General features: G+C 40.3%; 1 protein-coding gene across 1 annotated transcript; it reads left to right on the top strand.

The window, feature by feature from the left end:
• The first annotated feature begins 470 nt into the window (after window positions 1-470).
• LOC134662586 (ubiquitin-protein ligase E3A) lies at window positions 471-26,239 on the top strand. Its single transcript, XM_063518860.1, has 17 exons — window positions 471-684; window positions 929-1,139; window positions 3,166-3,293; window positions 4,416-4,546; window positions 6,840-6,929; window positions 8,028-8,117; window positions 9,138-9,256; window positions 9,537-9,753; window positions 11,664-11,833; window positions 12,246-12,411; window positions 15,588-15,722; window positions 17,004-17,206; window positions 18,551-18,732; window positions 20,683-20,851; window positions 21,823-21,990; window positions 23,862-24,017; window positions 25,854-26,239. The coding sequence occupies exons 1-17, from the start codon at window positions 650-652 to the stop codon at window positions 26,190-26,192; spliced, it is 2,709 nt and encodes a 902-aa protein (XP_063374930.1). The 5' UTR covers window positions 471-649; the 3' UTR covers window positions 26,193-26,239.
• The last annotated feature ends 432 nt before the right edge of the window (window positions 26,240-26,671 follow it).

Below are 26,671 nucleotides of genomic sequence, written 5' to 3'. Positions count from 1 at the left end.
ACGTTGCCAATGTTGCTGTGTGCTGTGTTATTTTGTATTAATGTGGTTTTAAGGTACGAAAAAGTCTCAACTACGTATTTCACAACAATAGATGTCGCTAAACATTAAAATGAAACGCAGTGATTCTCGATTCGTGTATACTTTTTCGTTATCTGTACTAGACACGTTTGAGAATAGCGAATCAATGTTCATTAAGCGGTACATCGTGTTGTATAGCGAATTAAAGCGTTTTTTTCGTGCTAGTGAAACGTTTACGTTCCTTTACGTTCCATTATACACAGCAAGACAGAATAATTACCTTCTGATTGTCAATTTTCATTCAATTAAGTATTCTAAAAATTCATCTCTTGTAGTAGTCTTCAATTGTAAAGAATTTTTCTTAAAATAAATGGCTGCTTCATCTAAACTAGTGAGATTAAAATCAAATTCTGTGAATATCATCCCACACTTGGAATGGAGCAGGATTGTTCAAAATGGTTGACAGAATGACAGATCGCAGAATAGAGTAGAACAAACTGGTGGGACTTTTTGTGTGGTTATTGTTTTGTATAACAATATAAAAGCAATAATTGTCGAATGTACCAGTCTATTTTATTGCATTTATGTGTGCCCAGTGAAATATATTTATCAACTGAAAGAATTAACTTCTATGAACTCGAAAAGCGAAACTGACGAAGCTTCAAGGTAAATATGTAATTCGCAGCTGCCTTGTGTTGAAGTTTGTGTACTAATTTATTTAGAAGTTTATTATAAGAAGATTTTTTTCCGTAAACGCGCTTATAGTTCTATTTATAAACAGCGAGCATGATGCGCAGTTGAAACAAGGTTATGTTATAGCATTACTTGCTATTTTCATTTTTGTTTTTGTTCTTAAATGCGTGTAATGGCCGGTGTGGTTCCTGTTATATCATATGTTTTCTTTTCTCAGGGGGAACGAAGCGTCATCGTCAAATAGTAACACAGCCCCAACCGAAAGTTGCTCTAATTCAGGTATATGTGCGGAGAAAAACTCAAACTGTGGTGAGGACATTATGAAGCGAGCTGCTGCGAAACAGTTGATCGAGAGATACTTTTACCAGCTGTTGGATGGCTGCGGGAACCCAAACTGTGACAACCAGTACTGTGCGTCTAGCGGAGAGGTAACTTGTGTTCGGTGACCTTTACAATGTATTTATAGAATTTTATTATTGTTCCATAACAAAAGATGTTGCTCCCATGTGTAAACAAAGATCAGGATGAATCTGCAACTTTTCTGCTTAACCATGAAATGTTAAATCTAAAATAATATGTTAAATTATTGCTTCCTTTCCTATAATTTATTGTCTTTTTGTCATTTAATTTGGGGTAATTTTTTTATTTTTTTTTTGGCAGAATCAGATTTAATTTCTCTATTCTGTACAATATAAGCACAATTTTACTCTATTTACTACAAAAGCTTCCTGAGTTAATAGTGTTTTCATAACTCAACGGAAAATTACATACATTATTTATTGTCCCAGATTGGGATTATTGTCCCAATGAGGAACGCTTCAAATTCAGTGCCTAAAACCCGGCTATATTATGGCCTATTTTATGATTCCGTTCCCTGCCGTGGTACTACAGCTTTATATGACGAAATGTTTGTGCTCTGGCGCGCATGTCTTGTTTGGCTGGGTGGCAATGAATGTGTTAACATAGCCCTCAACCAGACAGTATCACCATGATAGTGTTATACAAACAGCAACACTCCTACCTGTACATCGGTGGACCTTATTACAAAAGGCATAAGGTCCACCGATGTACAGTTAACACTGTGGGTGATGGTACCAACTGGCAGTGGTGTAGTGTGAACGGCGAACTAGCCATAGGCGAAATCGAATCTGCGAGGCCCTTTTCTTTCACTGTGCCCGAAGGGGCCTCACGTGAGGCGCCTCTTGGGGCGCGAGGCCGTGGGCGACGGCCCACTTCGCCCATGCCTAGCTACGCCACTGCCAAGTGGCTCAGTTGAGTGGTAGACCTATAGTAGGATTGCCAATAGGCCCAAGATGTAAGTTTTACTTACGTAGTAGGGACACAGCTATAGGTACTATAGAATGAGAGATGAATATTGTTATCTCATTCTAACAAATAGCTTTGTCCCTACTTACGTAAGTAAAACTTACAAGTGTATCTGGGCGTTTTTTTTTGTTGTCCCCTACACTTTTTTTTTCAAATTTGGGATTTTTTATGTTATTTCTACTCAGAATCACAAGCTCTTTCTATCCTAATAGGAGAAAAAAAGTGTCCCAAAATTTCCATACATTTTTCGATCTTTCCATTCCGCGACCGCCATACAAAGTCTATGAAAAATGGTGACGTAATGGAAATAAAAACCTTAGGACACTTTTTTTCTCCTATTAGGATAGAAAGAGCTCGTGATTCTGAGTAGAAATAACATAAAAAATCCCAAATTTGAAAAAAAGTGTAGGGGATAACAAAAAAAAAAACGCCCATCTCGGGCCTATAAAATGTGATTTTTCGTAACAGTTACACTAATAAACAGTTGAGACCTAATTTCCATGTTTTTCTTCAACATCCAAAAAATACAAAAATCATTTGTTGCAAGCAGATCCATTTATAATTGTTCTAATTGCTGTTGAACTCTTTTAAGTTTTGATTTGAATATAATTGAATCACATAAGGTAAAATGTGAATTAAATGGGTATGGTTGTAATTAAACAATTAATATAATAAGAGGGCTTGTCATATGTTTTATCCCTACAATGTTGCTGATTAATTGATTATTGAGTAAAAAAAAATTGTTAATGTGATTTTTTTTAGTAAGCATACGCCCCATGAACTGCTTCAGTACAGTCAAGTGTAAAAATATGGGTGTAGACCACTTACTCAAAAATATGTCCCATAGTTCTTAATTTGCTGACATAAGGGCTATGGGACATATTTTCGAGATGATTTGTGCACCCATATTTTTACAGTTGACTGTACAATGAAGGCTCAAACTGTAGGAATAAGTTTTGGCTAATTTATTTTTCAAAATCCACTTCCTGATATTCAAAGGGACACTAGCTGGTTGGAATCTACCCCCTTGGTAGAGGGAGGGGAAGTACCATAGACCAAATCCCAAGCTGAAACCACAGATTAAACTAGTTATTTTTTTTTATAATATAGACTGTAAATATTTGACAGGCCCGAAATCTCACACCAAATGAGGCTGCAGCGGAGGCTATCAAGCTGTTCTATAAGGAGGCCCGGCTATGTGACAGTCTGCCCAACAAAGTGCCCCGCACTGAGACAAGCCCTTGCGACTCAACCAGGTAATACAAATATTCTTCATTTTACACCAAAAGAAAACAACCGTTTCGGTGCGGATGGCACGACAGGCGTGTCATCAATGTTTTTAACGTGAGGCGTATGACACGATAGGCGTGCCATCATATTCTATGGCATAAGGCACGCCTGTTGTGTTGTTCGAAAATGGAACACCCGACGAATCGGTTAATCTTAAGCGTAAAATAAAATATTGCAGATAACACAAGGGTGATTTATCTATGAAATATTGTCGTTCATTTCATACCTAATGTATCTGTCTACTTTATGCGAGTATATATTATCATTGTTTAGTATCCATAAAAAAATCTTTACGACTTAATATTGGACTAGGTTTTATTACTCAAAAATTTAATCCGATGAAATAATCCGCTCTATTTTATATGCGTATTTACCCAATAAAAAACATTCATCGCACCAACTTTTTAAGCATGAATAAATCACGCATCATAATTATCACGTGATCTTGTGGCAGGGGGTGGGGGTTGCGTTAAAATCACCAAATATCACCAAGGGGGGGGGGAAGGGTTGGTCAAAAATAGGCCAAATATGATCACATGATTTCTGGACGACCCCAAACCAGGGGGGTGTCACTCCGCAGTTTAGGTACATTTGGCCGGCGCGCCCATCGGACAGGCGTATGGCAGTGGGCTGCCGCTCGGCTCGCACGATAGTCGTGTCACGCGGCGCTCGCGCAAAATTGAAAATACACAATGGCTTCGAAACTTACTTCCGTGAGATTCAGGCATACTATCTCCGGATAAAATATGTATGATTAATAATCAACGTTTGTAATTCTTACATATTTATCTTAAAAATAATAAATCAGTGGGTATAGGTATAAAAACTCGTCAAGTGAAACCCCGTGCCGACACCCACAGCTCGGGCATAAAACTGCGGCGCGCAAAGGAGATTCACGGTTCGTGCGCGGTTATAAGTTTAAATTTTGCTTGCAGGCGGCGATATAGGTGTAATTTTATACCTAATCTGACTTTTGTGAAGGAGTGAATTTTCTGTACGGTAGTACTATTAGTTATTCTGTGCCCAAACCAAAGTAGTGTTTCTCCAATGCGATTAAAATTCCTTACATATTCGTTAATTGTTTCTAGCCCTTCATCGGCTTGTACAGAGAAAGAGAAGCGGAGTCACGACGAAAAGTCCGAGCTGCCTAGCTCGAGCGCCACGGGATCCCGACAGGAAACTAGTCACAGACAGGACGAGTTCAAAACTAGTCACAGCAGTGAGTCTTAATATAAAAAAAAAGTCATTTATTGTCGCAAAACACAGTAACAAAATAAAACAAACAAGGAAAAAGAAAAAAGACACAATAAGCACATAAGTCCAATAGGGTTGTTGACTGTATAAATATATATATATGTTTAATTATAACTAAATGTAGAAGGAGAAGTTAATTTGAACGTGACGTCGTGTGTGCGTTTCATATACATGCTATCCTTAACCTTTTGGACGCCAATGACCGATATATCCGCACCGTAGGTTCAACGCCAAAGACCGATTAATCGGTCACAGACCACAGAGGAACATAGACCTACGTGTATATGCATAAAGTCAATTTCAGTTTTGACACTTCGGTGACGTGGCGTCAGCGTGACAGCTTTTGTGTTTGACACGGCGTCGAAAAGGTTAAATAGGCCAAAGGACTGTCAAAATGGTCGAAAAACCAACAGAATAGGGTATTTGACAATTTTTTATGAATGGTATCAGTCGATCAGGTTTGTTTTGAGGATCAAATGTCTGTATGGGAGCCATTGTCTTAAAGCAATACAAAATGTATGGAAGCCATTGTCTTAAAGCAATACAAAAGTCACAAATAATGGTCAAAGTCTGGCACCCGCACATTACTGAAGAAACGCTTCTAAGAAAATGGCAATACATCGTGACGTCACTATGTAACGTTAGAAGCCGTTTCGATGTATGGAAAACAAGGAAATTGCGATTTTGTCAGTGAAATATTGCGTTTATGTATATTGTTGCTATAAGTACAATATTTTTTTAAATAAAATGTAAGGAATCGAATGGTGCCATTATTATTTTTGGACTATAAACATTATTATCTTTGCGCAGTACTTTTTAAATTTTTCGTTTTATAAAAATTCGTTTCGGCAAATTACTATTTTGCTAGTTAGTTACAAAAGGGTTTAGTAATTAGGTAATCACCAAAAAATCTCATTAACCATTTATTCCAACTGACTACTAATATCTCATTTAAAAAATACTGGAAACCCATCAAATGTAATGACCTAATTAAGTAATTACTAAATTCATCATATTGTTATACTAATGGGCCTAATTGTGTTACAATCCTTTTATATCGAGTATGAGAGAGTAAATCGTCATAGTGATACCAGTGATCATGGGGAAGAGTGCAAAATGGTTGATAAACATGCTGGATGAGCTGCTTCTGTCCTTGTCAGGTATGTTCTAACCTCCTAAGGCCCAGCTTCTAAAATCCTAAATGTGGCAGTGAAATTTTAACCATCAGTGTAGGAAATAGAGTTGATTGTGCTTTGTTTACATTACATTTTATTTCTTTACCAGCGACCCGCCCCGGCTTCGCACGGGTTAACAAAGTATACATAAACATTTATCTTGAATCACTCTATCTATTAATAAAACCGCATCAAAATCCGTTGCGTAGTTTTAAAGATGTAAGCATACATAGGGACAGACAGACAGCGGGAAGCGACTTTGTTTTATATTATGTAGTGATAAATGTAGTGTGATCTAAACATAGAGTTACTAAAATGCGATTTACGAAATATATACCGTTGAATGAATATCAAAATGGAAAATCAGAGGTTTTGATAGGTACGACGACGAGCGAACCGAGGAGTTCGAAGCATTTCGAGGTGGCAACAGGGCCAAGTAAAACGTCCAAGAACGTGACCTTAATCTAATTATTTAAAGGCGGCTTAGTGGTATTTCACATTTGTGTAAAACCAGTGCCTACGCTAATTATCGGGATTAGTTGCCAAGCGGACCCCAGGCTCCTATGAGCCGTGCTAAAAAGTTAACGCGAGGAAGATGATGAGTTGAAATACCATTGTGACTTTGACTTGTGTGGTTGTCAATAAGGCCGATTTCTAATTGCATCTTTATGACGATAAGGCCTTATTAACAACCAACATTAAGTTGCCTTTTACTTGAAACGGCTATACCTAATGATTAATATAATTGAAATTACTATTGGCACGTATTTTTTTTGTCACAGTTTTTTTTTCATAAGATTATCTTTAGTCCTAGGGTTTGAGATTTGCTAGCCAAAAAAAAGACCTTGAATTAGCATACAGAACGGCCACGCACCGCCCCGCCCCTACTCGCATTACCTCGCCCCGCGACATGCATCTGGCGGACTTCTGACGTACTCTCAGTAAAGCGACTTACCCACACATACACAATGACGCGTGTACAGACGTGCCGCGCACAAATAAACGCAAATTATTTTTGATGTATGGTGTGTCCGTGTGGCTGGGACAATTAATTGTAAGTGGCTAATATGTGTTTTTTTTTAGATGGTGCACCATTGACAGAGGAGCATATATACAAGTTGTGTGATGAGTGTTTGGAGACCAAAGCGCCTGAGCCTCTCATCAGGGCACTAGGTAACGTTACTAAATATAGACCTTTTGTTCTTGCAATAAGGTTTAGGAATGGTAATTTTTGTTGATCAATTGGGGCATTATCTATGAGAAGGGACCTTATTGTAGACGGCGCTTACGCCGTACAGCGTCGCGCGGCATTGTATTTATATCGGAGCATCGTTAATAACGGCGTAAGAGCCATCGACAATAAGGTTCCTTTTCATAGATAACGTCACAATTTCATTTAAATACCTACACCCATAGACTAGGAATCCTCTAGACTGAGTTTAGAGCAATTATTTCATGAAACCGATGCTGCCAAAAATACGGGGGTGCGGCGGGACGAGGTGAGCAAATCCCGTGCCGTGATTGGTCCGTTCAAAGACACGCACCAATCACGGCACGGGATTGACTCTAAGATGGAGTAAAATTACCGTATAAGTGGCAGAGGGGGTAGCGTTACTATGCTCAGTCTAGAGGATTCCTAGTCTATGCCTACACCGCACCGAATGAGCCCTACGGAAGACCAGGGGCCCGTTTCTCAAAAGCTTGTAACTTGTAATACAAGTGGAAGTCCCTTTCTAATAAAAGCTGTCAAGAAGTGACATCCGAATTGTGTGAAGTGTTTAGTTTTAATTTTACAAAATACATATATGAATGTTAGTCTGTAAGGTATTTGTAATATGGGCCTTGTCACAGAATAAATAATAGTACTAAGTACAGAAGACTCGCTCTCTAACAAAACGTGTCTGTTACGATCAGCACAGATATGGCCGCTAGGTGGCGACAGCGCCACGCGCGGCATATGGCTTTCCCCAAAATTGGGGCCGAACGGATGTACTTTTAGCTACCTATAGCAAAGCGACGAAATCGCGGAGTGAGACACGCCTGGCCTTGTTGCCTGATTTAAATTTCTAAATAATTACAAGTTACAAGCTTTTGTGTAACGGGCCCCAGCGCTGGCTTTATAGCTAGCATTATGCTGAGTTGGGTCAATTTCGTGATGCGCACTTAATGATTTCTTCTTTTCTTGCTTTTGTTCGTACATGTTCGTACATGTTTTGTGATCGTCACGAATCTTTTAACTTTATCTTTAATTTTTTTTTTATTTCATTGTAGGAGAGGCGTTCACACAACCGGCCATACTAGCCCGGTGTTTCCAAGGGAAGCCTCACGCAGACAGTAGTAATGGGGAAGGAAATAATAAAGGTAGGTGATTTAAACATTATAAACCTTCTTGACCACAACACAAGCCTTCTTGAGCTTAAGCTTTGGATTCCTCCGAAAACGGTGCCGTTATATGACGGCCGTCATATAGCGGCAGCAAAAGACGGCCGTCTTTACGGTGGCGACATGTGGAAAGTACCACGGCGTCATAACACACCGTCAGCCACCAAAGTCAAAGCGGCAAATTTGAAAAATGTAGGCGCGAAGGGATATAGTTCCATAGAAAATTTGAATTTCGCGCCTTTTTCTACTGACAAGATTTGCTGACCATCTATAATTTACTTAGAGGATGAAATATCATCAGAAGAGGAAAATAATCGTAGTACGGAATCATTTATTCAAATCTCGTGTCATTTATTCAAAATGGCGTCACCGCTATCTAATAAAACGTTCACGAAACTATCGACAAGGTCATGGCGGTGCTAGTGCTGCACTCTGGCGGCAAAACATTGCAGTAATACCTCCTATTCTCTTTGGTAGTACAACAAAGAAATTGAAATAATAACTTTTTTAATTACAGTTGCTCAAAAAGTGCTACTTTACGTAACTGTTTAGCGTTCGCAAAGTTGTTTTTTGCGAACTAGTGTTTTTTACCAAGTTTTTTTTTAAATTTAATTCTGACCGCAATCGATACGTCCACACACCAAAGAGACAAAAGACATCTCTGGACTCGTAAATAATAACACACTTTTCACACTTGCATTGAAATGTACTATACAGGGTGTAATCTAAAACGTGATACAAGATAATCAAACCTGAATCTTTTCATGATTTTGAACAACTTTTACTATGGGGTACTTTGTAAATTAACAATAAAAAAAATCTTTGCCATACATTTTTGTCTACCTCTCCTTGACCATTTCTATGGGACAGCTCAATTTTTTTTTAATATTACAAAATTGACCCCATAGTAAAAGTTGTTCAAAATCATGAAAAGATTCAGGTTTGATTATCTTGTATCACGTTTTAGATTACACCCTGTAGATTTTAAACATTATTTAGGGAACAAAGAGACAGAAGCGATGTGTTCGTCGGGCGACCCGGACAAGGACGTGGACAGCCTGGCGGGGCCCGGGCTCGACGTGGCCGCGTGTCGCCGCGCCTTCCACTACCTCGCTAAAGTGAGTATTGTCTCTAACCCGGGGTTAACAGGTTAAACAAAGAAACAGAAGCGATGTGTTCGTCCGGCGAATGAAGCGATGTATTTTGTAGTAAAATTTTACGTTTCTAAGTCGTAATTAAATAGCAATAAGGTGGCAGTTGTCGCATGCACAATTTGAAATAAGCGGGACACGCGCAGTCGTAAGGAGATCTGGTGTTAGTATTTGAATCATTTCCCAAAATCAACTCCACTCATTCAGAAGATTGAAACACCAAACTTCCAATTTTTTTTGTATGCAGGTGCCATCAGAATACTACAGTTCGGCCCTAGTGACCGCCCTGACCACTCTCGCCGAGAACATGGAAATAGACCTTCGAATAACGAAGAAGATGACCGAAGAAGACGTAGTCAACTGCTTCGTAATCGCATTCGAGGTCCCGGACCTTGGCTGCAGCGACTACCTGGAGATAGCGCTGCCTGCGCTGTGTCACGCGGCTAAACATCTGCCTGTCAAAAGTAAGGTTAAAAGCAAAAAATAGGTCCTCAAAATGTCCCATGATCAGCCCATGTCCCATCATCATCAATCGTGTCCCAAGATTTGGACATCGCGCTACAAACACGCCTGTCAAAAGTGTTCAAAAATAATTAAAACTTAATTTAGGTATAGAAAATCAAAGTAATAGGTCGGCAAACTGAATCTTTGGAGGTTTTAGGTCCTCTATAAGGGACCAAAAATATCACATTTAGAGTTTTTAGACTACAAAAAATAACATTTGCAGCTTTGAATCCTTAAACTAATTTTGGGGAAAGCTCTTTTCAAAATTTAGCCAAACCCTGCTCTTTTCAAAATTTAGCCAAACCCTGCTCTTTTCAAAATTTAGCTATCCCCTGCAATTGGTCAATAGAGTGTGGTCACAATTCAGATAAATTAAGTATCCATAGTCAAAAATCTGTCTGCCAAATACTCTATTTAGGTCAAAAATGAAACTAAAACTTCAATAAGATGTGGTCACAACATTATTACGAAAGCTAGATAAAGTATAAGCGCTGCGGATAACGAAGAAGATGACCGAAGAAGACGTAGTCAACTGCTTCGTAATCGCCTTCGAGGTCCCGGACCTTGGCTGCAGCGACTACCTGGAGATAGCGCTGCCCGCGCTGTGTCACGCCGCTAAACGTCTGCCTGTCAAAAGTAAGGTTAAAAGCAAAAAATAGGTCCTCAAAATGTCCCATGATTATTTGGACATCGCGCTACAACAAGCATGTTAAAAGTAAATGTAAAACAAAAGCATCCATGACCCCCCTCTGCCCTGCCTCTGCGGACTGCCCCTCTAAAGTAATAAATGAATAATGATTGATTAATTAATAAATTTTAAAACAAATATATTATTATTATTATAAGCCTATACAGTGTCCCACTGCTGGGCAAAGGCCTCGATCTCCACTAAAAACATAAAAAAAAATCTGGTCTGGTCAGTCTGGCCTGGTCGATCTTATTTTATAACAAAAACAGGTAAAATGTATTAGGATTTTGAATGTATTTCAAAACAAATTATTTTACACCATGCATGCACCAGAAGATTAATAGAGAAACGTAGACAGCAGTTATTTTTAGAAACGATTTCTATTTTGAAACCCGTATTAAAGTATAAAGAGTAGGTAATTTGATCGTGACGTCACATGCTATTATTTCATATACAGTGTGTAAATCCAATACGGGCGAATATTTAAACGGTGGTTAGCATAGGACCTAAAAAGTATATTGAGATAGATTTTACTTAGAAATGCATTGAAAATTTTAACCATACAAAATAATTCAGCCCGCAATGTAATACACCACACAAGTTACGGGATACGAGCTTTTTAAAGTAACTGTCAACGCTTGTTGGCAGTTACTAAAAAGCTCGTATCTAGTAATGTCATGTCATCTTCTGTTTCTTAATGTTTGCAGTACATTGCTGCTCGGTACATGTGGAAAAAATTAATCACGGGGTCATAATTAAGTGTAACTTAAAAAAACATTTTAATTAATGATAAGACGGGTAAATTCTATATCTGGTTCAATTTATTGCCCGTATTAGACTTACACACTGTATATTCTAATATCTGGGTGACCGAGCTTCGCTCGGAAAACATATAAAAACTCGAAAATGCGCGTTTTCCCAGAGTTAAGACCTAGCTAGATCGATTTTTCGCCCCCGAAAACCCCCATATAGCAAATTTCATCGAAATCGTTGAGCCGTTTCCGAGATCCCCGAAATATATATATATATATATAAACAAGAATTGCTCGTTTAAAGGTATTAGATAGTAGCAAAATCGTTTCATCAGTTCGTAAAAAGAAACTGATTTGACTAGTAGTCAAATACCCTATTATCTAGGTAGAATTTTGCGATTAGATTTCCCAATTTCATTCATTTTTACAGCACAAGCGAAACTGGCGCGTATGTGGGCGCAGCACTGCAAAGAGAGTCTCCGACACATACTGGAAACTCTACAGCAGCTAATAACTCTACGTATAATCTCTACTAACTACACGAGGAACTTCCAGGTGCAAGACGACGAGAGCGTCACCATGGCAACGAAGCTCATGAAGGTAGGTACCTTATTTCAATGCTGTAAAGTTCAAAATTGATCTAGTAACACCTTACATGGCGACCGCGACAGCACTCGCTATTTGGCTACGTCATTACTCTGAAGATGGATTGAAGCATCAGTATCTTCCAAAAGTTCTTTGCGAAAGTAAAAAGTACCCTATTACGACAGCGTAAGGTTTAAATTTGTATACAGTACGCTTATCACGCTACGTATAATGTCTATCAACTACACGAGGAACTTGCAAATGCAAGACGATGAGAGCGTTATCAATGTCATCATGGTCACGAAACTCATAAAAGTACCTTATTTCAATGCCGTAAAGTTCAAAATTGAATTATTTCTAGAGACAAAATTGAATTATTTGAAGTTAGTACCAGTGAATACAGTAAATATTGTTTATTCTATTGCAGATAGTCTACTACGCGAACATGATCGGCGGTGTCATGGAGTCCAGCTCACTTCGCGAGGAACCTGTCTCTGTTCCTCAACAACTAGACCCCCTAGGAGACGCCTTAGACCACCTCTACCCCCTAACGTCCATCAAGAGCAAAAACCACCAGCACACAGACCCACTAGGTACGAGTATAGTGAGTGAGACAGACATATCAAGTCTCTGTCCCACTAAATCATCTAGGAGACGCTTTAGACCACCTCTACCCCCTAACGTACATCAAGAGCAAAAACCACCAGCACACAGACCCACTAGGTACGAGTATAGTGAGTGAGACAGACATATCAAATCTCTGTCCCACTAGACCCCCTAGGAGACGCCTTAGACCACCTCTACCCCCTAACGTCCATCAAGAGCAAAAACCACCAGCACACAGACCCCCTAGGTACGAGTATAGTGAGTGAGACAGACATATCAAGTCTCTGTCTCACTAGACCCTCTAGGAGACGCTTTAGACCACCTCTACCCCCTAACGTACATCAAGAGCAAAAACCACCAGCACACAGACCCACTAGGTACGAGTATAGTGAGTGAGACAGACATATCAAATCTCTGTCCCACTAGACCCCCTAGGAGACGCCTTAGACCACCTCTACCCCCTAACGTCCATCAAGAGCAAAAACCACCAGCACACAGACCCACTAGGTACGAGTATAGTGAGTGAGACAGACATCAAGTCTCTGTCCCACTAGACCCTCTAGGAGACGTTTTAGACCACCTCTACCCCCTAACGTCCATCAAGAGCAAAAACCACCAGCACACAGACCCCCTAGGTACGAGTATAGTGAGTGAGACAGACATATCAAGTCTCTGTCTCACTAGACCCTCTAGGAGACGTTTTAGACCACCTCTACCCCCTAACGTCCATCAAGAGCAAAAACCACCAGCACACAGACCCCCTAGGTACGAGTATAGTGAGTGAGACCATAGAGAAAAAAATACATAGATTGCTCACTCCATACATCAGTTTTAGTACCAAAAAGACTATTAGCATCTAGCATTGAGTAGCGGAACTATCAGTACTGCTACATCTATTATGAACAATTTGCTTCTTAATGCTAAGAAAACCAAATGTTAAACCAGTCGATACTAAAATACTTTTGAATAATGAATGCTTAGAGATGGTAGATAAAGTTCTGTTTCTTGGTTTAACATTGGACAAAAATCTACAATGGAGTCCTCATATCGGAACACTAGCTAACAAATTAAGTTCGGCCGCTTACGCCGTGAGGAGAATTAGACAATTGACTAATGTTGAAACAGCTCGCCTTGTTTATTATAGTTATTTTCATAGTGTAATGTCATATGGTATTCTGGTTTGGGGCAAAGCAGCTGACATACAGACTATATTTGTCTTACAAAAGAGAGCCATTCGTTCTATATATAACTTAAGAGCGCGTGAATCATTAAGAGAACTTTTCAAAGAAATTAATATTTTAACTGTAGCTTCCCAATACATATATGATAGTATTATTTATGTTATTAAGAATCTAAACTCCTTCACTAAGAATTCTGATGTCCATAACTTTAACACTAGAAATAAGCTTGCTATCAGAAAGTTTCGTGTCCGTAAAGTACAAAAGTCATTCGTTGGGCAATGCATTCATTTTTATAACAAGTTGCCTGAGGATGCTTTAAGATTACCCTTTCCAGCTCTTAAGAATTACTTAAAAAAGTCATTGATGTTAAAAGCTTATTACAGAGTCGAGGACTACTTGACAGACAAACATGCATGGTCCAAACCAGAAACTAATAAAAAGTAGTAGCAATTAAAAACATTGTATTATGTATAGAGTTATAGGTGACACAGCTCAGGTAAGCAGGAAAGCACATCAAATATTATATGTTGGTAATTCATAATAATCAATCAGATTTATATAATATGTTTTCCCATTTCTTTTAATAACTTTATTTTCTTTTCCTTTTGTAAGAATTTGATATGTTTTCTGAAAAAGCTACGAATTTGTATGATTCCATGTACATATGTATATTTTATAAATCAAATTTCTATTACACCTTATGTGTATAATTGCATGAATTCTATAGTAATTTAAATTGTATTTTTTCCCTTATTTTCTCGTAATGCATGTTAATTATAAGATGTAATTATTTTTGAAAAGATGTGTCCCGCCGAGTTTGTTGCCGGTCCCATATTGGGATACCCTCCTCCAATTGAGGGGGGATTTAAATCTTCTCGGGGCAGAGGTGTAGGGTTGGAGCCGGTCTACCTAGCTTTATTTGACGTTCATAAGCGCATTGTAATTATGCCTACTTGAATAAACTATCTTTTATCTTTATCTTATCTTATCTTATCTTTATTGTCAAGTAGCAGTACTGATAGTTCCGCTACTCGATGCTAGATGTAGACACTGAAATTAATAGTCTAACTGATGTATGGAGTGAGCACTCTTGTCTTACTATATTTCTCTATGGTAAGACAGACATCAAGTCTCTGTCCCACTAGACCCTCTAGGAGACGCTTTTGACCACCTCTACCCCTGTTGGCGATGCGTCAAACTAATACAAATTTAACCCTTAAATACATGATTTTTTCGTTTTGCCCGAAATTAATATATATATCACATAATTGTTTGCCGTTTCTAGGAAAAATAGTAAAAAAAATGATATCATCGATTTTCACTGGGAAATCAGTGTTAAAAGTTGCATAGTCTAAATCATATTTTTGGAAATATATAGCTATTAGTAAGGGGTATAGGAAAAATCTTAACTGCCAACAGAAAGGTACACTATTTGTGATGTTCCTATGATAAAATTTGTAAATATAAAATAATTACAAACCCCGAAAAATCTGCCCAAAATCACATACTAAACATCATCAACTTCCAGGTTTTTCCAAGTTTTCCGACATTTCGTCTATAAACAAATGTAACTTTTATAAATTAAAATACTGCGTAAATTTATGTAATAATTCGGAACATTTATTAGTTTTACTATTGAAATAATATACAAGAACAAATAGAATTTGTTTAATAATGCATAACATTTGATGTTTATGTTGTGTGTATAAATGCATCACTATGCATTTAAGGGTTAAAAGTGGAAAAATTACTGTCTTGGGTGAGACTTGAACTCACGGCGTCTGGATCGATACTCCAACGCTCTGCCATCTGAGCCACCAAGACCTCATCCATAGCCAGCAAATCTTTCCACCATATGGGTCAAGGGGACCCAAGCGACATCTACCGTAAGACCGTTACACTTCTTGAACGTCTACCAGAGTTCCAAGTCACGTTTCTGCTTGTTAAAAATTAAAATTAATACAAATATGTTGTTGTTTCAGGAATTGAATTAGGTGTATATGTATTAGACGCTAGGAAGCCCTACCTGCCGTTTGAGGAGTTCTATAACGAGCCTCTCAGTGATACTATAGAAATGGATAAGGACTACGCTAACTATAGGACAGAAATTAGTAATGGTGAGTTAAAATAAGTTTTTGGCAAAAATTTCATTTTTGGTACAAGCTTTTATCGCTGACTGTACTTTTCTTTCCACATGCAACGAATACTCATCGAGACAATTCTAAAAACCCCAAACACAGTTAGGTTCCGTTGTTTTATCACAGAGTTCCTATGGCTACCTCCTGTTTCCATCATAAGATCAGCTCGATGGTATCATAATATTGTGTTGTCACCCGATTTACATGTGTATGCAAATTTTCAGCTTCATTGGAAGTCGGGAAGTGGGTCAAATTTAACATGCAAGATTTGACCCGTACAAACATAGTTACATACATATTTTCCTAGGTACATTGCAAGGTAAATAAAAGCTTGTAAAATCCGGCCAAGTGCGAGTCGGACTCGCCCGCCGAGAGTTCCGTAGGTACTTTTTAGTATTTGATGTTATGGCGGCAACAGAAATACATCCTATGTGAACATTTCAGCTATTACGGTTCATGAGTTACACCCTGGTGACATACAGGCAAACAGACGGACAGTGGAGTGTTAGTAATAGGGTCTCGTTTTTACCCTTTGGGTATGGAACCCTATAAATTATACTAAACCGGGCCTAAATCATGTAAAAGTGAGCGCTTGACAACTTTCGTACGTACAGTCACCTGCAATAATGTTACACAACGAAGGCCGCAAAAATATCTGACACGAGCTTATTTGTAGAGCAATAAGAGCGTGTCACATATTTTTGCGGCCTTCGAAGAGTAACATATTATTGCAGGTGACTGTACCACCAAAGATAATTGATTGTAATAGAGAGGTAAAGTCTAATAATAAAACTTGCCCCTTTTGACATCCATAACAGATGGCGCTGTACAGCGTCATATGTTTTGCGGTCACTGAATTGTCAAACGTCAAATTTTGTCAGTCGGAGTTACTGCAAAACATGAATCTAATATTTTAACCGGATCAGGCATGAACGGTGAGAGGAAATGACCGAACGGGATAGTCTTATGTACCTTTCAGTAGGAGTAGCAGCGAAAGCGCTGTTATTGTTTGTCCTTGCCAGTCTTACTTTTTTTAATTCCCCACCGTAAATTAGTATGGCTTATGGTGGGCAACAAATAAATTCGACCAATCATAGTGTCGCTTTGCCTATTTGCGTATATCACATCTATTATATCTATGGCGGTCACTGAATTGACGAACGTCAAATTTTGACAATCTCATTTACCGCAAAATATACGGAGCTGTACAGCGCCATCTCTCATAAGGTTCCCGGACTAAATGCTTTCTTTACGCTTCAGGTAAAAAATTCGCCTTCCTAAAATACCCGTTCATCCTGACGGCGGCGACGAAGTCCCTCGGGCTGTACTACGAGAACCGGATCCGGATGTACTCGGAGCGGCGCGTGTCGCTGTTGCACGCCGTGGTGGGCGCGGCGCCGCCCATGCCGTATCTCAGGCTCAAAGTGCGCAGGACGCATATCATAGATGACGCGCTGGTCGAGGTTGGTATTACTAAAGCTTTGGATTCCTCCGAAAACGGTGCCGTCATATTACGGCCGCTATATAGCGTTGACTGACGTCACTAGAACGTTGTCTATGTAAACAAGATGGCGCGGTTTCCTAGACGGCGTTACGTTACGTTGATTGTCAACGTAACGTAAGATGACGGCCGTCATGACGGTGTCGATAGTTTCGTGAACGTTTTATTAGATAGCGGTGACGCCATTTTGAATAAATGACACGAGATTTGAATAAATGATTCCGTACTACGATTATTTTCCTCTTCTGATGATATTTCATCCTCCAAGTAAATTATAGATGATTAAGCAAATCTTGTCAGTAGGAGAAGGCGCGAAATTTAAATTTTCTATGGGACGTTATCCCATCGCGCCTACATTTTTCAAATTTGCCGCTTTGACCTTGGTGGATGACGGTGTGTTATGACGCCGTGGTACTTTCCACATGTCGCCACCGTAAAGACGGCCGTCTTTTGCTGCCGCTATATGACGGCCGTCATATGACGGCACCGTTTTCGGAGGAATCCAAAGCTTTACATTAGACACACATTGTATTAACTGTGTTGAAGCCCCTCGGGCTGTACTACGGAACCGGATCCGGATGTACTCGGAGCGGCGCGTGTCGGCGTCGAGGTTAGTATTACTAACATTAGACAGACATATTGTATTAACTTTGATGGTGACACCTTTGTGGAGTCGTTGAGGGGGGGACTTGGTCTTTTGGATGGGGTGTTGGGGTGGGACGTTTAGTGATGAGCGGAGCCTTCCCCTGTTCCCTGGTACAGCATCAATAGGTACAATTTGACTCTGGGTTAACGGTTTAACCGCTTAAGCCCCGTGTTAGTGGAATGGTGCAAGTGGCCCCAAGTCAGATTTTTTCACCTATACGGTCCTGTTTCCAGATTATTAATTCTTATTCTCTTGGAGAGCACTGGTTAAGAGTGTCCACATTCGTCACGTCCACGGATGCGACAAGAAAGAAGATCTCTCATTCGGGGTTAACTGTTTTTTCAGCGTCAACCACTTAGGCCCACTTGCACCATTCCACTAACCCAAGGTTAACCGCTTAAACCGTTAATCCAGTGTCAAATTGTACTGGTAACCATGCTCATGGTAACTCCAGGTTTAACCGGTTAACCCCGGGTCAGTGAATGGTGCAAGTGGCCCTTAGGGGTCGTCCAGAAATCATGTGATCGTTTAGAGGGGGGGCAAGGAAAATATCACGAATTATTACGATGGAGGAGGGGGAATCAGAGGGTCAAAAATAGGCTAAATATGATCACATGATTTCTGGTCAACCATTTAATAACATAAAACTTTGTATTTCAGTTGGAGATGGTGGCAATGGAGCGAGTCCTAGACTTCAAGAAGCAACTAGTAGTAGAGTTTGAGGGCGAGCAGGGCTTGGACGAGGGTGGCGTCAGCAAAGAGTTCTTCCAGCTCATCGTTGAGGAGATCTTCAACCCCGATTATGGCATGTTCACGCAGCAGCGCGACAATGGAACAGTGTGGTAAGACCTCAATCACCAGTAGGCATTCATCAGACCATGAGCAGCCGGAAGGCGTCAGCAAAGAATTCTTCCAGCTCATCGTTGAGGAGATCTTCAACCCAGACTATGGAATGTTCACGCAGCAGCGGGACAATGGAACAGTGTGGTAAGACCTTAATTACCAGTAGGGTCTGAGCATCCATCTTTAGATACTGAGCAGATGGAAGGCGTCAGCAAAGAATTCTTCCAGCTCATTGTTGAAGAGATCTTCCACCCAGACTATGGAATGTTCACGCATCAGCGCGACAATGGAACAGTGTGGTAAGACCTTTACCAGTAAGCCATCATTAGTTCCTGAGCTGCCACAAGGCGTCAGCAAAGCTGCGCGCTGCGGCCTACTGGCCATCATTAGATTCTGAGCAGCTGGAAGGCATCAACAAGGAGTTCTTCTAAGTTATCGCTAGAGAGATCTTCAATCCGGACTACGGCATGTTTACGCAGCAGCGCGACAATGGAACAGTGTGGTAAGACCTTCACCAGTAGGCCATCATTAGTTCCTGAGCAGCCGGAAGGCGTCAGCAAAGAATTCTTCCAGCTCATCGTTGAGGAGATCTTCAACCCAGACTATGGAATGTTCACGCATCAGCGCGACAATGGAACAGTGTGGTAAGACCTTTACCAGTAAGCCATCATTAGTTCCTGAGCTGCCACAAGGCGTCAGCAAAGCTGCGCGCTGCGGCCTACTGGCCATCATTCGATTCTGAGCAGCTGGAAGGCATCAACAAGGAGTTCTTCTAAGTTATCGCTAGAGAGATCTTCAATCCGGACTACGGCATGTTTACGCAGCAGCGCGACAATGGAACAGTGTGGTAAGACCTTCACCAGTAGGCCATCATTAGTTCCTGAGCAGCCGGAAGGCGTCAGCAAAGAATTCTTCCAGCTCATCGTTGAGGAGATCTTCAACCCAGACTATGGAATGTTCACGCATCAGCGCGACAATGGAACAGTGTGGTAAGACCTTTACCAGTAAGCCATCATTAGTTCCTGAGCTGCCACAAGGCGTCAGCAAAGCTGCGCGCTGCGGCCTACTGGCCATCATTCGATTCTGAGCAGCTGGAAGGCATCAACAAGGAGTTCTTCTAAGTTATCGCTAGAGAGATCTTCAATCCGGACTACGGCATGTTTACGCAGCAGCGCGACAATGGAACAGTGTGGTAAGACCTTCACCAGTAGGCCATCATTAGTTCCTGAGCAGCCGGAAGGCGTCAGCAAAGAATTCTTCCAGCTCATCGTTGAGGAGATCTTCAACCCAGACTATGGAATGTTCACGCATCAGCGCGACAATGGAACAGTGTGGTAAGACCTTCCCCAGTAGCCATCATCAGATCCTGAGCAGCTGGCGTCAACAAGGAGTTCTTCAAATTTTTTCTTTAATTATTCATTGAAGAGATAGATTCATTTAAGATTGATATGAAAATTTCGATTCTTATACGAATATATATACGAATATTCTATGTTCATAAACGCCTGTAAAGAGTTGAATTCACAAAACAGTCTTAAAAAACCTTTTATCTTATATTCTTGATCAGCAATTCCACTTCATCAAATGCAAAAATACCCAAATTTACCCAGATTTCTCCAGGATCCTAATAGATTCTGACCAACTGAGAAAATTACTTATAAAAGTAAAATTCTGGCTTTCCATTACAATTAAAACTGTGGCTTTCCATTACAGAAGGGTCCTTATGCTCCAAGTGCAATAAGGTCGTTTTCATCTGAAATTCCAACAGAAATTCTGATAGAGAGGTCCTTATTGCACATGAAGTATAAGGACCCTTCTCTGATGGAAAGCCACAATTTTTCAAATCGGCCATAACAAACATAATCAAGAAAATACCGACGAAGACGAGCCAATTTATTTATTTCCAAACACATTGTATAAAATTCTGAAGGATTATTCCATGTTGACAGGTTCAACCCGCTGTCGTTCGAGACGGAAGCCCAGTTCACCCTGATCGGGATAGTGCTGGGCCTGGCCATATACAACAACGTGATACTGCCGGTCAACTTCCCCATGGTCGTGTACCGGAAGCTGATGGGGAAGAAAGGCTCCTTCGAAGATCTGGCTGACTGGAATCCTGTGAGTAATCTTTTTAAGGATCCGTACCCAAAGGGTAAAAACGGGACCCTATAGGACTCCGCTGTCCGTCTGTCTGTCCATCTGTCTGTCAGCAGGCTATAATAACTCGTGCACCGTGATAGCTAGACAGTTGAAATTTTCACAGACTTGCCGCTATAACAACAAATACTAAAAAAAAATTAAGTTGAGCTCCCATGCAACAAACGTGATTTTGCCGCGATTGGTGCATCATAACCTGTGACATCATATATTGTCGATATATAAATATACAGGGTGGATTTTCTTATTGGGTCAGTCAGGGCAGCTACCAGACCCGTGCTGCTACGCAAAAATGGTGTTAAATGACCTTTCCTCAATTTCAAATTAATGAAGAGTTTACAGATTTTGAATAAAACATACAGAATGCGGGAAAAATTTCATTTTAGGCAAACTTTTTTATATGGCAATCGATCCTATTCCTATCCAGGATCAAAAGCTTGTAAAATTAACGGAGCTGATTGGCTAGATAGAAAATTGTGAAAAAAAATCACGTTTTCTCCATAGTAAATGTATGCAAAAAGTTTTTATTAATTTGTACAGTACAGTACATTACCGTAAGTTGACCCCTAGGAAACTATTGATACTAGATAGAAATGGAATCGATTGGCATACAACAATAGCATGTGAAAAATAAATGTTTTCATTTTCATACATATTGTATGGGAAAAGTTATCCTCGATTTGTGGCTTTTCAAGCCGTTAATTTTTTTTGGTCCCATACAAGCTTTTGATCCCAGATAGGAATGCGATCAATTGCCATAAAAAAAAAAGTTTGCCAAAAATGATCTTTTTCTTGCACCCTGTATGTTTATTCCAAAATCTGTAAACGCCAATCTTCGTGTATATCGTCGAGATAAAATTTATTTGGGTTCCGAAATGTAGTTCATAAATCAATGGAATGGCAATTTAAGTTAATACATCAATTCGTTTCAGATATTATACTCGGGCCTAAAAGACATGCTGGATTACAACGATGACGACCTAGAGGAAGTATACTACCAGACCTTCAGGATATGCTACCGGGACGTGTTCGGAAACGTCATCTTCCACGACCTTAAAGGGGACGCCGATAATATCTTCGTCACGCAGGGTAACAAAAAGGTAGGAAGCGTTTTATATACTGACCAATTGTGGGTCTTATGTGGTTGCAATAAGGTTTACGAATTGATAAAACCAAAAAGAACATTGGTCTTTAATAGTTTTTTGCGATACAAGTGCGATATTCGCAACGAGTTGTGAATTTTACGTTAATTTTAAGTATTCGCACGTGTATCGTACAACGTTTTACAGTACATTTTAATGTCGTTTCTACTGTATTGCGCATATGTTCAAGATGCTATCTCTCAAAAACGGGCATCGTAAAAGTCTTAAAATATAAAATAAAAATTACACGTGATATCTTCTCGCCATAAAACATATGAAACTATAAAGAGTAGGTAATTTGATCGTGACGTCACATGCTAGTGTTTCATATAAATTCCATTGTAGCAAATCGTTTTGACAGTTCGAAAAAAGAAACTGGCGGCCTAGCCAAGATGACAATCGCTTGCGCTTCGCCATCGAATCGCTTTGTCTCGAATCTCTATCACTCTTCCATATAAGTTTAAGTGTGACAGTGACAGTTGCGTTTCGTTCGCTACGGAGCGTTGCGATTGGCATGTTGTCTACGGGGCCAGATATGACTGGTAAAGTTGCCGTCATTAGAATTTGCGAACTATGTAAACAAACAATGTAACTTTGTTTTGTGACTGTTTCTCCTTGAATTTTCACACTACCCCATCAAACACAATTCAAACTATACACATATACACTATTGAAACGGTCCGTTCCGTAAAATACATAAATATATAACTGTATCTTGGATATTTAATTAAAAGTTTAAAATGGTTTCATAAGTTAGGTTATTAGGACCTGATGGAATGGCGTTTTTGTTTCTTTTAAATTCTACAATTGTCTATGATGGGTAGTGTTGTGACTAAAGTTTGTGATATAAACCCGTTACACACTACCCAACTCACGCTCTGTACCTACCGCCGCGGTTGTAAAATACATCAATACATCATTCTTAAGTACCAATTTGTCTTCTGATCGTGATTAAACAAATTAAAAATAAGTAACTACTTGTTTTTTAATTTTGGTATTTTATTACTCGATATGGTTTGACATTAGTAAAGTAGTAAGAGTCTTGCCCATCACTAGTAAATTCATCATTCAGAGACAATTTCAATATGGCGGTTTGTTTACATAGTTCGCAAGTTCTAATGACGGTGAGTTTAGTCAAATATCCTATTGTCGATGCGACTTACTAGTCACTTAATTTACAGGGTGGCCCAAAAATACGTTGACAAAGTTTTTTCCTAATTGTTGTATTTAGTACTTCCGTAACTATTACAAAATAAGTTAATAATTAAAACTACACTCTTTTTATAAAACAAAAAAATTGTCTTCAAAATAGCCTCCTTTCGCGTTAAAATTTTCAACGAATTGCCGCAGCAATCCTCCAAGGATATTTTGTCCCATTTGGTAAGTATTGCTTTTAGAGCGTTTACACTTTTGTGTTTAATAGCACAGGCCCTTGTCTCTAAAGCCCTTGCTACACGGTCGCCAACAAGCCTTCTAACCGTCTGACCTTGGTCTGACCTTGGTCAGTTTTGGTCTAATTTTGTTGGAAACAACTGTCTACACGGTCCGGGACGGACCAAGGCCACGCGGTCTGGGGGCTTGTCGGCGACCGGGTAGCAAGGGCTTAAGATTGACCACAAACTATAATCCATTGGATTTAGATCAGGCGAGTAGGGTGGCCACTCTTTTGAACTTATGAATCCGGGAAAATTAGCAGTGGTGCAAAGATAAGGCTGTAGTTTTAATTTTTAACTTACTTTGTACTAGTTACGTAAGTAATTAATAAAATAATTAGAAAAAACGTCAACGTATTTTTGGGCCATCCTGAAACATTTCTTATTTGATTTCAGGAATTCGTAGACCTGTACGCGGACTATTTGCTGAACAAGTCTGTGGAAAGTCAGTTCAAGGCTTTCCGGCGCGGGTTCGTGATGGTGACCGACGAGAGCCCGCTCGCCGCGCTGTTCCGCCCCGAGGAGGTGGAGACGCTCGTCTGCGGCAGCAAGGTGGGCTCTCATACTACAAGTCTGTGTAATACAGGGTGTATCTGCTGAGCGAGTCTGTGGACAGTCAGTCCAAGGCGTTCCGGCGCGGGTTCGTGATGGTGACCGACGAGAGCCCGCTCGCCGCGCTGTTCCGCCCCGAGGAGGTGGAGACGCTCGTCTGCGGCAGCAAGGTGGGCTCTCATACTACAAGTCTGTGTAATACAGGGTGTATCTGCTGAGCGAGTCTGTGGACAGTCAGTCCAAGGCGTTCCGGCGCGGGTTCGTGATGGTGACCGACGAGAGCCCGCTCGCCGCGCTGTTCCGCCCCGAGGAGGTGGAGACGCTCGTCTGCGGCAGCAAGGTGGGCTCTCATACTACAAGTCTGTGTAATACAGGGTGTATCTGCTGAGCGAGTCTGTGGACAGTCAGTCCAAGGCGTTCCGGCGCGGGTTCGTGATGGTGACCGACGAGAGCCCGCTCGCCGCGCTGTTCCGCCCCGAGGAGGTGGAGACGCTCGTCTGCGGCAGCAAGGTGGGCTCTCATACTACAAGTCTGTGTAATACAGGGTGTATCTGCTGAACGAGTCTGTGGACAGTCAGTTCAAGGCGTTGCGGCGCGGGTTCGTGATGGTGACCTATCATACTACACCCTGTATACTAAGGCCCACGGTCCTACCTATAGTACTTCTTAAGTTCAATGAAATTTAAATCATATTCAATTAGAACAGAGTTGCTTTTGCTTTGTTTCGTTCAATTATCAAACAACGCAAAATCAACTCTATATCCTACCCTATAGGTTAAAATTTCGGTGGCTAATTTTGGTTTTTTCATCTGTATGGCTGGGCCTTAGGAGGGTATTGTAGTACACCCTGTATAATACAGGATTGATTTTTTGAATGGGGTACTGAAGGTAGCTACCTCTTCCCGTGCTACCCCAAAATCTTATAAGGAGACTTTTGAAAAATGTAAAATTAGCTAAAAATTTTGACAAAAAAGAAAGAATATCTAGTGAACATACAATATCCAACATATTTTTGTTTTTGCCCAGCTACGCAAGTACACACGGGTAAAATTATGCATCTAAACCTTGAAAACCTTCCCCAAGAATCACCCTATAGATATGAGAAAACCGCATGAAAATCCGTTCAGTAGTTTCCGAATTTATCGCGAACATACATGCAAACAGACAGACGCGGCGGGGGACTTTATTTTATAAGTTATAGTGATACTGAACTACATTTTATGACTTTTCACGCCATATTCCTGTAATATATGTGCAGGGTGCATAAAGGAAAGTCACACGTCTGTTCAGTAGGCGATTTATTATGAGACTGGCGGTAGGTCCATAACTCGTTACGTATATCATTACCATACCTCGCAACCGAGCTAGCAAATCTGTAGCAGTTGTACGTCAGGGTTATCACTACTACGTATAAACTAAAGTACAAAAAATATATTTTCTTTGTTTTCAAACACACCAATATTATCAAGCAATAAAAATTCCATGTTAATATTTGAAATAAATGCGAAAAAAAAACGTGATTTTATAAACAAAATAACAGATACATTGAGACGCATCTAATATTGACATTGACCTGTTAATTTATATTATTTGACAGTAAATTGAACCGGGTTATATCGGAAGAGGGTCAACAAGGTTCTCGATCAATTTTATTAATCTTACATACAATAAAGTTAAAGCAAAATGTTTCATCATAATCGCCAACCCTGACACAAAACTGTCATATGCTACGGTTTTGCTAGCTCCGTTGCGGGGTATAATCATTACTCTCTTCTTAAACATAAACATAAATAGCCTTAAAAAAAAGAAAAACTTCACAACAATCCATTGTTCCAGAACTTCGATTTCAACGAGCTAGAGAAATCAACGGAATACGACGCGGGCTACACCTCCGAGTCCCAAACCATCAAGGACTTCTGGAGCATAGTGCACAGCCTCCCCCTCGACGACAAGCGGAAACTGCTGCAGTTCACGACCGGCTCGGACCGGGTCCCGGTCGGTGGCCTAAGCCATCTCAAGCTGGTCATCGCCAGGAACGGCCCGGACTGCGACCGACTACCCACCGCGCATACCTGCTTCAATGTGCTGTTGCTGCCTGAATATGAGAGCAGAGATAAACTCGAGGACAGACTTATGAAGGCGATCAGCTATTCGAAAGGATTCGGGATGCTCTAATGTATTATAATGCGTCTTTATATTGATTAAAGTTTGTTTTATTTATATACGTCGCTTTTTATTTGGGGCACAGAATAAATAATAGTACTAAGTACAGAAGACGCACTCTAACAAAACGCGTCTGTTACGATCAGCACAGATATGGCCGCTAGGTGGCGACGGCGCCACGCGCGGCTTATGGCTTTCCCCAAAATTGGGGCCGAACGGATGTACTTTTAGCTATAGTTTGTAGCTTTCTAGTAGAGCCCGAAGGCTTATTGTCTATTGTTCAGTAAAACCGCACGTGCTACTTACCTGCAAAAAAGGGTCCTTATTATTCTATTTGGCACCTGAGCGCGGGCTAGTCCAACGCTCAAAAAACCAGAGTAGGTGCGCTCTCCGATAACGCGCCTTTGTTACGCATCTCGATGACACATTTTAGACTGGTTCTGTAGCGTTCGACTCGCCGGCACTCAGTAACCGAAGTACCGATTTTTTAT

Source organism: Cydia amplana, chromosome 3, assembly GCF_948474715.1.
Source record: "Cydia amplana chromosome 3, ilCydAmpl1.1, whole genome shotgun sequence".
NCBI classification, from domain to species: domain Eukaryota; kingdom Metazoa; phylum Arthropoda; class Insecta; order Lepidoptera; family Tortricidae; genus Cydia; species Cydia amplana.
Note: the sequence above shows the minus strand (reverse complement) of the source record. Positions and strands in the feature narration are given on the sequence as shown.

Excerpts from the sequence above, each read along its gene's own strand:
- LOC134662586 (XM_063518860.1), top strand. The coding sequence starts at position 650 with ATGAACTCGAAAAGCGAAACTGACGAAGCTTCAAG. Across the intron at positions 6,930-8,027 it reads GCCTCTCATCAGGGCACTAG|GAGAGGCGTTCACACAACCG; the intron begins GTAACGTTACTA and ends ATTTCATTGTAG. Across the intron at positions 21,991-23,861 it reads TCACGCAGGGTAACAAAAAG|GAATTCGTAGACCTGTACGC; the intron begins GTAGGAAGCGTT and ends ATTTGATTTCAG.